The 16,118-nt window shown below is 56.1% G+C and overlaps 2 protein-coding genes across 2 annotated transcripts; one reads left to right on the top strand and one right to left on the bottom strand.

Moving 5' to 3' along the window:
• Positions 1 to 748: 748 nt before the first annotated feature.
• On the bottom strand, positions 749 to 11,961 carry VOLCADRAFT_118479 (uncharacterized protein; the record flags this gene model as incomplete). The annotated part of the gene is made up of 13 exons (XM_002953747.1): positions 749 to 1,468; positions 1,901 to 2,069; positions 6,184 to 6,206; positions 7,283 to 7,426; positions 7,672 to 7,732; positions 8,138 to 8,211; positions 8,474 to 8,608; positions 9,228 to 9,272; positions 9,683 to 9,778; positions 10,140 to 10,304; positions 10,565 to 10,657; positions 11,281 to 11,325; positions 11,758 to 11,961. The coding sequence occupies 13 exons, from the start codon at positions 11,959 to 11,961 to the stop codon at positions 749 to 751; spliced, it is 1,974 nt and encodes a 657-aa protein (XP_002953793.1).
• Positions 11,962 to 12,639: 678 nt separating this feature from the next.
• vop1 (bifunctional sensory photoreceptor) lies at positions 12,640 to 15,555 on the top strand. Its single transcript, XM_002953811.1, has 8 exons — positions 12,640 to 12,780; positions 12,852 to 12,941; positions 13,011 to 13,115; positions 13,491 to 13,566; positions 13,819 to 13,889; positions 14,015 to 14,140; positions 14,258 to 14,337; positions 14,556 to 15,555. Exons 1-8 carry the CDS (start codon positions 12,688 to 12,690, stop codon positions 14,647 to 14,649), a joined length of 735 nt encoding a protein of 244 aa, XP_002953857.1. The 5' UTR covers positions 12,640 to 12,687; the 3' UTR covers positions 14,650 to 15,555.
• Positions 15,556 to 16,118: the final 563 nt, after the last annotated feature.

Here is a 16,118-nt window from a genome sequence, read left to right as displayed (position 1 = left end):
CGACTGGTGCGATTGCACCCTAGCTATTCTCATCCGTATTACGACGACGCATCCTCGGTATCTTGATAATTATGCTATGTGGCTTAGCTGGGATTTGTAAATAGATAGTTCCGCTCTTGAAGTTGTCGCCGGCACCTGCACAACCACAGCTCCTCCATCAAGGCCCGGTGTGTGGAGACAGGCAGCACCTGCCGTACCTTGACACATACATCACCTTGGCCCCGTGGTTATGAAACCCACGCAGCACTTGCCATCGGAACTCATGGATCAGTAGCTGTTGCTTCGAAACCCACGCCGCTGTTCCGAACATGCCCAGCCTCTGGCGCTTTGTGGTGAGAATAAAACAGCTAAAACAGCCAAACAATTAAACATGAGCCAACTGCGCAGCACGACTTGTGTCCTGCGCCGGTAACTGCGGTAAGGGGGGGAATCCGATATTAGAATACCGCCCAAACATCTGTAACACATTTGGAGAGCACCCAAGAACCCCAAGAGAGAGACGCGGTGCACATGTCAATCCAGTTTGTTTTCCCCCCGGTTCATGTTCGCTCCCGGGTTCGACGGACACGACGTGAGATGAGATGCCATGTTACGGTGAAATACAGCCGTCTGTATGTATGTCTTTGAAAACGTAGACCGCCTCTTGCAATGACGAGCGAGAAACCGTGCATCATACAGCCATACCGTCCTACAGCAGATCTGCGCGGACCTCCCCACCGGGCTTATGCGCTCTTTGTACACATCGCCCTCAGGCAGGCAGCTTCAGCTCCGCGAGCCATCTCCGCTCCAGCTCAGTGCCGTACACCGCAACGTCCCGCGCCAACACTCGTCGCTCAAATTCCGCCCACGCCTCTTCCAGAAGTATAGCTGGTCCCTGTGTGCCTTCGGCTCTGCCATCCAGTGCTTCCTTGCAGACCCTCGCTGCCCCCTGGCCATTCCGCTTGCTCGGGAGGAAGAGCCGGAAGAGGCGGCGGAGCCCGACGGACAACCGCATGTGGCTGACGGGCGCTGCTGCGGCGGTGGCGGCGGTGGCGGCGGCGGCGGAAGCACGGGCGGAGGACGAGGGAGATATGCCGGCATGGCCGCAGCTGCCGCCAGCGGCCGTCTGCGGCGGTGGCAGTGTCGTCGGCGCCACTGCGGCCGGCAACGCGGGGTGCTCCAGCGGCAAGCCCGCTACCCAGGCTGCGAAAGTGTACGACGCCACCTCGGCGGCAACGGTGAGGCCGGCTCCATCATCCGTTGTCAGCGGTAGCAACGAATCCACCAAGTCGGGCGGCAGGGGCCCCAGTACACGAGAGGCCAGCTGCCGGACATCAGCGGAGGCCCGCTTTGTGTCGTACCACTCTATTTGCACGGGTTCCGGGAGCTCAGCTACACCAGGTAGCTCCGAAGCCCTTAAACCTGGCCGCGAGAAGTTAAGCAAGTGGACCAGACGGACCTCAGGAGGTTGCCGCCGTACGTCGCCTGGCTGCGAAGGCGGCGTGGCGCGCGGGGCAGTGCAGGAGCGCTAAATGTCGCTGACTCTGTCATTTGTTGTTAAGTCATATTTGGTTTGCTGTCTTCACGCGATCTGTCTCTATATTGGGTTGTGCGTTAGCCGCTCCAAAGAGCCCCTCTTCACGACACAACATGCGTGGGACGAGCACGGCAATGTATGTACATGTCCAGGGAAAAGGTTCCTCCCGGCTGAGGGCGCTGATGAAGATTGTCAAAAAGCACGAGGCCGCTCCACAAGGCTTGTCACCATGTCCTTGCAACAATGCCGTCACGCGGTGCCACAGCCGCCAAATGCGATAGCCCATGCTTGTTCGCCGCAAGTGTGTCGCAACGTAGCCCAAACCAAATGGCAGCATCACAATAATATGCCGAGCAGCACTACACTATGCTGAGCAGCACTCACCGCCGGATGATGACCGCCGTCAGCTTCCCTGCCGTCACGTTTCTCGTCCGCCGTCGTCAGTGTAAGTACGGCACCCTTGCCCAAATAGATGCCGTACTCGTGATGCAGCTGGCCCTGCGCGCCAGCCGCGGCAAGCAGCTTGCGGCTGCAGACGCGGTTCTTGTGATACCTGGCAGCGACCCGATCCATGCAGCGGGGCAACAACACCCGCCGAGGCACGGGGACATGCACGAAATCACAAATCGCGGGATGTCGGCACCTTAGGGCCTCACAGGGTTGGGCATAACATCACGGGTACAAGGCCCAGAAGGAAGATCCCCAAGTCGTGCGTAATTTAGAGGCGGCTGAGGACTTGACAGGGGTGGGCAGCTGGACGCTGCGCCGTGCCCTCCTCATGCCCTCGCTGGCGCACTGCACGTGCAGAGTCGCCACGACTACTGGGCGGATGACAGTCCCAACTTTGCACCGGTTCAAGCCGGCATGACCCGCAGGGACCCTGTGGTGTCCGGTTTTCGTTTTGTGCGATCGGGCCGCGAACCCTGTGGGGTTGTGCGCTCGCGTATACACCAACAATGCTTTCGGGATCGGATCTTTAATAACGAATTTGTTGATTGCATACAGCCAAATTATGGCTTCAAATGTGTTGGTCTCTAAGCTGCGTACGCGACGCGACGCAAAAAGAACCAGCAACAGCAACAACAGCTAATGACCCGTGGGTCATCACTGCAACGCAAAAGCGCTACCGAGGGCCTGACTCAGCACGGATTAGATAACTCGTCCTCGCCCAGACCAACAACTGAAAACCCAAACGTAAAAAAATGTTGTTGGTTTTAGAGCGGGCTACCGAGCTTCTATGCCTGAAAATCAAGAACCCCAAGGGCACATCGCCTGACGCTGCATAAAACACAAACCGGGTTAATTGTGTGAGAGTATACTACGTGCACAACGCTAAACAGCGCCCTCCGTGGCTCATACCGGTCCGCTTCTCGGCTCTGAGCCATGGCGACATCCAGGGTGGACCAGCTGTCGCTTCCGATAGCAGATGAAATTACGCCCTGCAGCCGCGTTCGTCGAGGCGCGGATGATGCCATGGCAGGTGGAAGCCCCTACGGCTCGCAGTGAAGGCTCAGAACCGCCGTTTAAACAACAACCTAACAGTTTTAATGCCTTAGTATCAAAGCCAACCGGATTATAAGTCTCCCTAGCAGTGATATGCTGTAACTGCCCCCGGAAGGATGGAAAAGATGCTGGCGGTGAAAAGGACGGCATAGGAAAACGGTCCGATGCAACACAGAGCGGACGAAGATGATCAGTTAAACAGTTGTTGCCGTTAAGTTCGAGCTGCGGGGCGGGCTATCCTCAAGGCCCATGGGAAGGCCCGCGCCTGAGTGCGCCCCTGGATCTGTAGCCCGCTACTGAACTAATTTAGGAACCCAACTACGGCGGTGCAGAACGGGCAACCGTGCATTTCCGTATATCTTCTGTAAAGCTCTTCGCACGAAGATGATAACCACAACGCAGCATGTGGGAAGAGAAATTTAAGAGCCACCCACTTGGCTTGCGAAGGAGATTTCCAAGGGAGGACGTTCACTTCAAGGCTGGACTCGATCTCTCATACTATGATGTGTGGGACAGGGGGACATGTACCCTGCGAAACCCTTGCCTTCCTCGGTATTACGGGGCACCCTCATCTAGTCACCCTAGCCGACTTCTCAGTGGATTGCTCAGGTTCAGCACCCACTACCGGCATCCAACGGATTCTGCCGGATTGACGGCGGCTCGACTCGTTCCTGGTCAGCTCGCAGGTCTACTTTATCCCAGGTCACCACCGTCCATCGACCAGGGGCCACTCTTACCTTCCACCATCGGTAGGATTTTCGAACCTGACAGGTCTCGATTCCGGATCCTCCGGGGGAATCGGTGTGTGCGTTACCAGTGGTGCCTGACTATATCAGCCCTGATTGCGAAATCCATTTAGGAGGCAGAGCCTTTATGTTCCGCCGTCCTCTGGCGTACGTAAGGTGGAGCATGAAAAGGCTTCACTATACACGATATGAAAGCGAAGCAAGAAAAAAGGAAACCATAGCATCCAAGAAACTGAACATATACAGCCCGACACGGCGAACCGCTCCGCCTCAGCGATTGTTCCCGTGCTCAACCCGGCTCAACGTCTCCGGTCCAACAGGCAGCAAACAAAACAACGCACACAAAAAAGGTGGCTCCGATACCTTGCTCCGCGAACAGCCTCTCGCCTTTTCCTAGCGCCACCTCTACCGCTTTACCGCAACAGCACTCACTCACAACAGGAAGTGCGCAATGATAGCGGGCACTTTCGCTATGCTGCCGCTGCTCCTGGTCTGCTGCAGCAATGCAGCACTTCATCCCTCGCCCCATTAACCCCTCCCCTTTGTTGCTCCGGAACGAAATGCAGGCTCTTGAACGAACACAGGACAATTCATTACCAATGTCATTCATTACCTTTTATCATTGCTACTGATCACGATTGCTTCTTAAAAATGCGGTACCTCCATCCGCCACGACGGTGGCAGGCAGCTCTACGGCTGCAGTTCTAGCGGCCGCGCGGCGAAGGGGCGCGAAGGTTGGCGACGGTGGCAATGCGTCTCGTCCTTGCCTGCTGGCCCAGCCGCCATCCCGCCGCTAACCACCAACCGCCAACCAACTACCAAGCAACCCCCCCTTCCGAGGAGTGCTGAGCAGTTACTGAACAAGAACACGCGGTTGTGTCATCCGCAAGCAAACACACACCCCTCCACGGTCCTCCAGGACAACATGGTCCTTACGGCAATACACACATACATACATTTGGACGCAAGCATAAAAACACGCACGCACAGGACATGCCGCGCAAAGCAGAACTGTTATCAGCAGGTCGAGGATGAGGCGATTGGAGCTCGCCCCCGACGCCATCATCCTTCTTGACAGTGTCAAGCATTTGCTCGGTTTGGTGCAGAAAGAATGGTTTTTAACCCAAAACCATGACCTGGCGCCCTAGGGCGGCAACTGCAGAAGCCGTTGGTCAAGGTTGCAAGTCTGTCGACGGTCGGCGGCGAAAAAGCCCGCGCGCCTTCCTAAAACACACAAAGCCAGCTGCGTGCCGAAACCCCCTTCATCGCAGCTAATAACACCCCTGACCTCGTTTTCCGCCTTGGTCTGGCCTGGGCAGCAGTACCAACAACAACAGAGCCAGCCTGCAAGATCCAACCCTGCCACTGCCAGGCAGCAAGCCGCATGCGCTCCTTTCTTAGCGTCTCAGCTTCTTCGGCCTTATTCTGGACTATGCCGCTGCGCCGCCTCCTGGCTCATAGCACCGCGCAATTAGGAGACCGTCAGACGGGAGCACACAGCTCCCAATTCCAGTCCAGTCCAGTCAGTCGAGAGCACAACAGAACAGTCGCAATGTCTGTCACGTCGATCATATCTCTCCTAACAGCCCCCACCGGCTCCTCCTGCGAACCTGGAGAGAGGGGGTTATACGCCCAACCCCACCACAACCGCAAATCTCAACGGAGGGTGCTCTCGACTACCTGCCGCAGCTGACGCTATCCACGAAGTTAGCAGTCTGGGCCCCGTGTCCGGAAAATCCGCACCAATACAGTGAGTCTATCCAGCACCGTCAAAACACCGTTCAACGCCACCACATACCGCATGCTGTCAATTACACCACCGTCATACACCGCCGCGACCATCATCAGCATACACCACCATACCAAGAACGTTTGGCATGAATTAAAAACAGTTTTTTTGTTTCTACTACGACTATTATGTCTACTAGATCTGTTATTGTAACATACCTTTGCTCCCCAACGCGAAGAAACCCACTAGGAAGCACAACGTACGTTACCATCCGCATTATTATGATCATCAGCATCGGCATCACGGTCGTTCTCAACGTCTGTTCAAGGAAAATAACACTGCACACTCGCCCAAGACCGGCCCCCAGGCGCTTTCAGGTGCCATGTTCCCCGGAGGCGCGGCGGCTCGAGTCCTCGGCGATTAACCTACCGTCCGAGGCGCCGCGTACCTCCTGTCTTGCTGTTATAACCTTTATGAAAATCGTTTTAAAAGACATGGCCCTGTGGGGAAAAGCCTCACGCACATACGTTTACACACACACTGGCCACACCACAACACCCATGAACCGAGGGGGGTTTGGGGGCACTTTGTCTCAAGCGCTCGCCCCCTCCTTCAACTGCTTTCTTTGCATTACAAGGACACCCCTCGTTATTTCTTTCTCTCCCTCTCTTCCCTCGCTCATTCCCCACCGAACCGTAGTCCGGAATGGGGCCTTGGTGGGTAGGTGGGTGGGTTGGGGAAGGGAGGTAGAGGGAAGCACCCAGCCTGGGATGCTGACACGAGACACCAAGGGGGGGAGGGAGCGACAGCTGGCAACCACTGAGACCGACAAACAGCAGCTGTGTTGTGTCACAGCTGCCCCGAGGGGGAACAACCCTGGGGGGCCAGTCAGACCGAGGTGCCAGAGGCCGCTGGACCCTGCTGGCCTACCCGGGGCCCACATTCCTTATATGGTAGGTATATGGAAGGGCAGGGGACGACTGGAGACCCCGGGCACCAGAGCCTTACCCCATGCACTCACAAGCGGGGCCCCAGCGGATGTGTTCCCTACTGAGGGCAAAAGGGTGTACACCGCAGCACAGCACACCACATCAGATCAGACCCAGGCAGGCCGCGCCACACCAGGCCCCGCGCTCTGCAGCAGGCGGGGACGCGAGAGCACCCTCCGTGCAGCGGGGACGCGCGTAGGAAGGAGCAGCTGCGCCTTTCCCTCGCCACCTCTACCTCTGCCTAGCTAAGGGCGAAACTCCACCTCCTGTACCAGGTAACAAGGTAAGGAGGATCGCTAAAGAGACCCCTGGTCCACTCCCGGCCCGGAGATTATTGCAGAAACCCTAAGGTCGGTCTCGGACTCGGTAACGAAGAAACGTGTTGCTGCCCCGGTGCTGTTATTGACGTGGATGTGGACGTGGATGGCCGCTCTAGCCAAGTCGCAAGGTTTATTGTAGCAGCAGCTGGTCGCTCAGCTGTTGCGCTTTCCGCCGTCACTGCCGCGAGCATGGATCAACAGCTTCTGCCGTAACGGGGTGTTGAGGTTGAGGCGGTGGTAAGGGACGGAAGTTAGGGAGCTGGATAAGGGCGAAAACAACTGATGGTATGCAGCGTGGAGGTAAATCTGGATGGTGGAGGTATGGGAGGAAAAGGGCGCCGTGTCCTCCGGACAGGACCACAACCTCCAACAACAATGACCTTGCATTCCAAATTGACCCCCTCTGCACCCCCTTCGCCCCCACAAGCCCCCATCATCCGTTCCCAACATTACAATCTCCCAGGCCCCGCCCAACCCACCTCCAGCTCCGCAGGTTCCGGTGCTGTCAGTGTCTGCGCCCTGAGTGCCGCCATGTCCAGGCTCCGGAACCAGTCGTGTCCTAGGGCGTCTACAGCTGTGGGTCGCTCACGAGGGCTCTTGTCCAACAAGCGACTGAGCAAGTCCTGTGAACCGGAGGTGGAGGGGAGGTGATGGAAGGGAAACGTTAATGGGTTTAAAGGGGGTGGGGAGGAAGGGCGAGGCGGCAGAACGTGCAAAGTCCGGAATTCAGACCCTGCGCAGACTGAAGGGGACTATTCCGCACAGCATACTCCTTCCGCATCCGCCTCATTCCCTTCTCGCCTAGCACCTTGAGTTCCGCCGAAAACGTGTCCGGGCAGTGCAATGTCTTGGTCCAGTACCAGCTGACCGCCGCCCACTTGGGCAGGGTGCCGTCAACCATCTCCCACAACATGATGCCCACGGACCATCTGCGAAAAGGGTGTGGGATTGATAGCGGTTTGGATGAACGTGATGATAATTATAAAATAGAGCACCCAGGTAGCGCTCCACTTGAAGGAGGACGATACGATGCAGAAGGCCATAAGGGAAATAAGCACCGCCATCAAAAGCACAAACTGCTCCAGGAGTGCAGAAGAGGGTCTGCGCGTAAAAACGGCATGATCTATATTGTTCCACGCCCAAGTCATGACCTCCCAAACTCCGCAAGGAATATCATGTCGCAGCTTTCTCTCCGATAGGCTCAACCGGGCCCACAACACCTGGGAGACCTTTGCCTGCCCTTCCAGAGAGCGAACTGGGGGTCTGCATGTACGCATGTATGCATGTGTGTATGCATGCGCGTGTGTGTGTGGGGGGGAAGGGTGTTTGCTCACATGTCAGCTGAAAAGCTGTATCCGTTCTTGTTGCCGTGTACCACCTCCGGCGCCATGTAGTGCGGCGTCCCGGCCTGCGGGGGGTGCGTCAAGTGGGGGCCACGTGTGGGGTCCAATGTGCACAATGTCACACGGGGTAGGCGTTGTGGAAATATCCCCCAGGGCCCCATCATCCACACACCCGCCCATGACGCCCCCCATTAGGTTGGCAGGCGGGAGCGAACAACCCCCTGCGGATTAGGGCCGGACCGGGCCGAACATCACTGGCTGCACCCCTGAGGCTGGCGAGAGGCTGTTCCCATGAGGCCACTGTCACGCTCACTCTCAGGCACTCACGTGCGAATGCGCCTTGCTGCCAGCCCCAAGGTGCTTGGCCAGCCCCAGGTCCCCCAGCTTGAGGTAGCGCGACTCCGCCAGCATGCAGTTGGAGGGCTTCACGTCGCGGTGCACGTAACCGCGGGAGTGCATGTCCTGAGCGGGGCAGGTAGCGGGAGGACGTGGGGTCGGCGAGAGAACGCAGCGCACCGGGGGACGCAGAAAACGCGGTGAGGTTTAGGATGACCGGGGTGGTGACCGGGAGGGGGTCCTGTGAGGGCCCTGTGGGTGGTGAGGAACCACCGCGGGCCAGCGCACGTAGGGGGGAGAACACCGCACGGAGCAACAGGCATCACCACCCGGGGGCCCGGGGCATCATGTGCAAGGAAATGAGAAATGAGCTGTCGGCGTTAGAAGTTTGAAACTGCTGGAGCCCTGGAGGGCGGTAGGCGATGTCGGGATGGAGACAGTCACTGCTGCTCGGTAACTTCGGTAACAGAGCTGCGGCACCTTACATGGCCGTGCGGACGTCTGTGTGCGTGTGCGCACGGATGTAGGTTTTCGCGCGCGTGTGTTTGCTTGTGTGTATGTGTATGTGTCGCGGAGCATCGTTTAAAATGTCAAACGCCGTGCTGGAGATATAATGCAACCATGCAGCTATGTGTACGCCTGTCTCTGCAGGAAAAAGAGTCATATGCAGACACGCGCGCGCACACACAAACACACACACACACACCACCCCAAGCCAGGCTGACCCGCAACTCCCCTGGCCTACCTCCAGCGCGATGAGGACGCAGGCGGTGTAGAAGCGCGCCTCGTCCTGCGGTGCACCGTGTGGGCGCACACAAGGTGGTGTATGAGGGGTCCCGGGTGCCCTTAGGAGCGGCGCCAGGCACCGCGGCACGCAGGAAAACACACACCACCACTAGCACCACCTAATAACATGCCAGCACCCGGCACTCACCATTGGATTCCTGCTGTACGGAGCAGCAGCACTGGCGACGGCAAAAGTACGATTTTAGATCCTATAACCCGTGTATAGCTTTACACTCGCGTAGGAGACATCGTCAGTAAGTGCATGGATTGTCCACAAAGGAGAACACCCACCCCCCTGAAAGGTCATTTGGGTCCTTCCGGGGGGCGCATGTAATGTAAGTCGCAAGGAAACATCCCTTACTGTCCACGCCCCGGCGTGCCAGCCCCTCCGCGCCGTACTACTCCTGGACCCACCTCGCTCAGCCCTGCCCTCCGCTCCAGCCTCAGCAGCGACACCACCACAAAGTCCAGGCAGGAGTTACCAGTAGCGCTGCGGCGGCAGGACACCTCCTGCGGCGAGGGGCGGAAACAGAACCCGCAGCAGGAACACCGGAAGAACAATAACATCATCATCATCTGCGTCATCATTATCATCATCATCATGGGAGCGCACCGTCGTCGTCCTCCTCCTCTTCCTCTTCTTCCTCCTCCCCCTCCGCATCATCGTCATCGCCACCCAGGTCATCCCACACACCGGTGTCACAGCCCTGATGTGTCACGGTTCATTCGCTACTTGCTCACGGGCTCCGTCCGGGTGGTAGTGGGGGCTCACACAGCACTCACGGCGATACCTTGTCGAATATTTACATATTGCATATAACATTACGTGCTATAAAACGCTCCCAATGGCCACGGCTCCAATTCGACGCACCCGTAGCAAACCCTCCAGACTGCCGTACGGGCAGTACTCCAACAGCAAGGTGTAGTCGTACAGTCCCATTACGGAGCTCCACAACTGAGTCAGGAAGCCGCTCGCTCGTAATGCCTCCAGCGCTTCCACCTCCCTGGCGGGGTCGTTGTTGTTAGACTCGCTTGCCTGCGCGTGCCAGCAGCCGCACCAACAGCTTGTACGGTGTGAGCAATCGTGTAGTGGCCAGAGTCACCGTTGACATAGGAGTACGCGTGTGTGCAAACATGTAATGCCAAGGCAGGTCGTGAAGTCAGTACTCGCGCGCCGCAGGTGGGTGAGTAATCAACAAGCCATCCAGTATTCGCAAGAGACCACGCTTTTCACTGCAAGCCCCTCAGCCAGCCGCACCTTTCCCCGCCCGATTGGTGCCACGGCCACTGCCGTACCTTGAGAAGCTTCTTCCGTACACAGAGCAGTTGCCCTGCCGGTGTAATCACGCGAACCAGGTCCACAATCCCGAAGGCGCCCTCTCCAAGAACCTACCGACGTCAAACAGGGGCAAGACCGAATGGCACGGGCGACTAAGGTGCAAAGCCAAAGTGGACCCCTGTGGCCGTGCAGCCAGGCCGGGCAATATCACATGGACTGTGTACGATGGGAAACGGACGACGAGGGGTAATGAGTGACACTGCAACTTGACTGCACACGGAGCGCTGGCTGCTGGGCCGTGCAGGGAGCGGCCTGCAACCGACGCCGCCGCTGTACCGGGGATGTCAGTCATTAGGAGCCATTAACGCGAGCACGGAGCCTCACAGGACTGCCCTCGTTAGCCTTGCAGATGCTCTTGTTGCTCCCCGCCGGTGTACTCCCACAGCCCACTGTACACTCCCCCAACAACACACGCGCCCGCCGGTGCTCCAGTGCGGCCCCGGTCACGCGGTTACTCGCCTCGCCGACTCCGGGTGCACTCCCGACGGTGTTGGCTGTAATAGGCGGGGCCCTATTGACCCTCAGGCCCATGGACTTCCCAGTGGGGGTTGCGGTACTTCGTTAAGCTTGTCTAGCCACGTCATCAGAAGTAAGGCCCTTTTGGCCGTAAGGTGGGGGCCTACCTGGTCCTATACCAACCCCAGTTTCCCAACAGGATAGCGCTCCACCATACCTTGACGGTCCGGATGTCCGTCTTTTGAGCTGCTGCCAGTAATTCCTGCATCATTGTGGTAGGTCGTTGGCATGCATACATGCATATATGGGCCGTGCTGTCATGGCGTCTGCGCGATCTACATGCAGAAGAACGAGGTTAGCCGAAAAAAGATTCATGCTGCATCGCACGTATCCCCGGCAGCACGGCACAAATTAAAAAGTTGCAAGAAGGTGGGCCATTTAGCGGCCAACTGCTGTCCGTATGGCATACGGAGGCAAAGAATGCTTGACGCCGGCTAGACAGGTAAAGTTCTTGGACCACATCTATTCGTTCCTACGGGAACTAGTCACCCAATTGATTTCGCGCTGCTCTGGATTCTCGGCTTGCGAGTGTCGGAAGCCAGGCCAGGTGTTCGGTTGTATACATGCATATCCGGATGCGCGTCACACGCAGCGCATTCAAACCTCCGCGCAACACCTCGAGGCCCAGACGTACCCGATCGGCTGCGCAAGCTACCCGTGCTCGCGACACACTGGCACCGTCGTAAACAGCCATCCTACGCGACTTGGCACTGTCCTCCAGGCTACGGCGGATGGCTCGCTGTTCGTGACTTTGATCCCCGGCATCGCAGACCTCCACGGCTGCCAGACCTTGGAGGGCCAGGGGAGAAGACGACGCCACCAGTCCAACGGTGGCCATGCTCGAGCATTTTGGAGCCGCCCAGTCGCGGGATGCGCGCCCGGTGCGGCCGCATTGTAGCAGAGATTCGTCCTTCCCAAGCAAATAAGCTTTAACTTCACCCGTACCAGGAGGTGAAGGCCTGGACGCCGTTTGCGCTCCTGTCGTGCCAAAGTTACGGTTATAAGGCATCACGGGTACTGCTACTTAGCCATAACGCAGCCGCGTTCAGCACTGTTAAAAATATGCTGGTTGGTGCGCTCGACAGCATGATCGCAAGTATGTGGCGCATCGACGCAATCATAGTTACATTTTGCAATTCATTACCTTCCACGTAGATATATGCCTCGTCCATTAAATCAACGACCTAGCTCCCAGCCGAGAGCATCCTCAACATGTACCCAGCACTGTTTGGTCCCTTATATAATTTCATAGATGTCTGGAAAAGCTTGAAAGTTATTGGAAGCCCAAACGCGCTAAAGTTACGAAAACAAAAGTCTCCCCGTAAACAACCAGCAAGGTTTTTATGAAAGAAGTGCCCAAGGGGAGAAGAGAGATCAAAACGTGTATATCACGACTTTTCAAACCGACGCACAGTGATCCCTGCATGATTATTTGTTAGGGTACGGAAGCGTAGACGTACAATTGTACGATTCACTATTGAAAAGGCTAGCGCGCTGCACATTGCTGTCTTTGTGACGATCCTAATTACATCTGCGAGTCCATTCATCAATACTTGGAGTCATAATGGCGGATCTGAAGAACTTGGGAGCTGAGTATGACGTCACCAAGAAGACGCTAAAGTCCTCTTGCAAATTCAAGGTTGCGGACAGCGTTGGGGTAGGTGACCATCGTCATAATATGGGTGACAGAGATTATCATCACGACTTATACATGACGGCCGCCACCAGGTCAAGCTGAAGCTGACGAGTCCTGCAAATGCGCTTAACGTGGAGGTCGATGGCAAGAACTGGGGCATCACCTATGACGTGGTGAAGAAGGTATGTCTGCCTTATCCTTGTTTCCAAATAAGTAGACGACTGATCAAGCTCTAATTTTGACGGCCGTAGGACCTTGAGCTCAAGGGCGAGTGGAAGCTTAAGGGTGGTGAGTTTAAGATCAAGCAGAAGGTCCCCGGCCTGAAGACAGAGCTGCTGCCGTCGCCGGAGGTCCAGGTAAGCAAAAAGTGCCGAAAGCGTAACGCCAACACCTGTCAGAGGATGTCCATATTAGGTGATATTGCCATGTTAATAATTATGATTATAAGCGTTGAGGAGTCATGATATTCATGTTTCCTTGTACAAGTATCCCCAAATATATTACTGAAAGAATGGCGTCTGCCAGGTTGTCGTCGTTTCTGGGGTCTCAGGATGCCCTGCTACTTGTCAACAAGGGCCTGTTATATTTGCCACACCTGAAGCTTGAACGCGCTTGCGCTGCACGCCCCTCGCGAGCAAGCAGCTGGCCCAGACATTCAGCGCCGCCCAAACAGCTCGCGGCATACATTGCCGAGCCATTCTAAAACTTTGTGGCCTCTCTGATACACGCAGTGGAAACAGCATGTTGTGAAGAATAAGAAGTTTGCCTGGGAGGTGGAGCCCAGCTACTGCTTCCAGGCTCGCTTGGGTAAGTTGTATTGGTAGGCAAGGTGGGTTTTGAAGTACCTCTACCATGGCTGCCTAGGTGCCGATGTAGATCCACGTTTCATAGCTGGCCCTCTGGGCCGGTGTATGCCAGCTTGCATCTTTGATCGACAGTGAGGGTCATGGTACGGCCATGCTTGCGCCGTGAGTACGTCCGAATGCGTGATGCATCGCCACCACAGTGTCCGTGAGGTTGTGAAAAAACGTCTCTGCCCAACCGACGTATACCTTGCAGCTAAGCTTGAGCAAACTGTGGAGTTCAACGGTGGCAAGCAGAAGCTGAAGCTCGAGACCGATTCCAAGGCCGTGAGTTTTGCTGTAGAGCGATTACTTACTACCGGTGATGGGTATATGGGCACTGTGGTGTAGTGAGCTTGGCAAGGTGCATGGCTTTCGCGACAAAGGCTGGTTGGCCCCGGGTATATCTGCAGGGCGTCAAGGCCACTGTCGGCACTCTGTCTGCCAAGGTGGGCAACTCTTGGGCCAAGCAGCTGAGCGTGAAGTACAGCAAGGCGGCTGGCCCCAGCTTGACGCATGAGGTGGAGCCGAGCAACAAGGTAGGTTGTGGTATCTCTCGCTTGACCTGCATCTTTAATGTTTTCGGATTTATTAATGGGGAGTACCATTATGGGAATATATGGCGGCGGCTTCCCCGTCTGTTGAACCTCTTGCAGGTGTCGCTCAAGAGTACCGTTGGTATCAAGGCACGCGACCTGAAGATCGTGGCGGAGGTGAAGCCGGGCAAGGTCGCGGGGTGAGTTGAAGATGGTTGGGCGGGCTCGAATTCCCGGGACGTCAATCCTGACGTCAAGATGCGGCCTTTTAACAGGCCTCTGCGTCCCACGGCGTTCATTCACGGTTTGTCCAATCCAAAACCCAAAGCATACATGCATCACCAGACTATGATCATACGCGTTCTCCATTGACTGGCGCTGTCCATGTGTTGCGTGTGGAAAAATTGCCGCCTTACAGCGTCAAGCCGAAGCTCACGCTGGAGGGCAAGGTCACAGCGAAGGCGCCTCTGCAGCCCTCGGGCATCATTGCTGGTCTGTCCTTCGATGTCTAAAAGCTGGGACTCGGATCTGGTCGTGGCTGGGTTGGGCCACCTTCGGCGGCGTAGGCGGTGGAGGCCAGATTGCACAGGCACACCCATTATAATCCTGCACGGGGACGTGTTTGGGTAATGGCCCTCTGAAACCTGCACCGCTGCCAGGATATGTTGTGGCACAGTAGAGCAGCTCGCATCAGTCAATCGGTGTTCGCGGGCTATAACTTCACTTGGTTCTCGGAGTTAAGTAGACGGCCAGGAGTCAGGACACGTCCGTATTAGCCGCAGGGTTGTTAATTGCATTAGCTGCCGCGAGCCACAACAAAGCATGAGGCGCGGACCTCAATTTATTCCACATCACACGTGAAACCTTCACTCGATTACTTTTCATTTTCATCGGAATTGTTGCACGGGGCACGACGCTTAGTAGTTTCGAACCTTTTCGTTCTGGCAGCGGAACCGAACCGCTTTTTGTTGTGGTAGATGCGGCGTCCGGAGTCTCAGCGCGACATTGCGTGTTTCGTAAAGCGTATCCAGGTGGAAGGTAACATGAGCACGCATTATGGCAGGTGTCTCCGTTTCGGTTGGCTGTCACTTTCCTATTGCTGCTTACATACTGCAGCTCACCTGCTAGCGATATGCTTGCGAATGTTTTGTGACCTCACGCTGGATTGAAGTCAGTCCGATAGGCCCCGCGAGGAGGGTAGAGCTGGGCGCGAAAGGGGTCATGCATGTGTGGCCGATGCCTGTCAGTGTGCATGGTATTTCAATGTTTAGGGGCTGCTTTTTTTGAAGACGAAAGAAGATGTAACGATGTGGGCTGCAACTTCTCTTTACTTTGCGTCTTGGCCGTAAACCCCGATCCATGTTGCGGGGAAGGTTAGGACATGCTTCCAAGGGGAAGCGCTTGGGACATATTCACAATGGTATTCGGCTTGCAAGCTGTCTGTTACAAGAATATTCGACCACTGTGACAGCATTTCGGAGATTGTTCGAAAAACCAAGGAATGTACACGACGTATGCCACTCATATCTCAAATGTTCGTGGCGTTAAGCACTCGGGCCCCTAAGCGATAAGCGCTTATCAGCGCAATCCAGGTAGAAGGGTGTGTTCTCCAGTTTGGATGATAAACAACAACACCTCTACCCACTCACCGAGAGGAAAGCAATGTACCACCAAGATCTTACTGCGTACTGGATAACGAACATAGAATGTCCTATTTTTACAGGATATCTTGAACAGAAGATGCATCCTGGGGTAAAAAGGCTGCATCGGCAATCTGCAAACCAAGGGATAATCGTACAGGAAACGCCCACGGGACGGTCGCCTGTCGCACCAAAAGGGACTGTGTCTGGGACTATGTCGAGCATGATCGTCCATTTTTCACTTGCCGAGGTCCTTGTTAATATTCAGTTTTTCTGATATGGCCCTTACAGGGCGCCCTCCGCACGCACCGCAGGTGGCCAAGTGTTTTTTAAGACGATGT

Source organism: Volvox carteri, assembly GCF_000143455.1.
Source record: "Volvox carteri f. nagariensis unplaced genomic scaffold VOLCAscaffold_38, whole genome shotgun sequence".
Taxonomy (NCBI): Eukaryota; Viridiplantae; Chlorophyta; class Chlorophyceae; order Chlamydomonadales; family Volvocaceae; genus Volvox; species Volvox carteri.
Note: the sequence above shows the minus strand (reverse complement) of the source record. Positions and strands in the feature narration are given on the sequence as shown.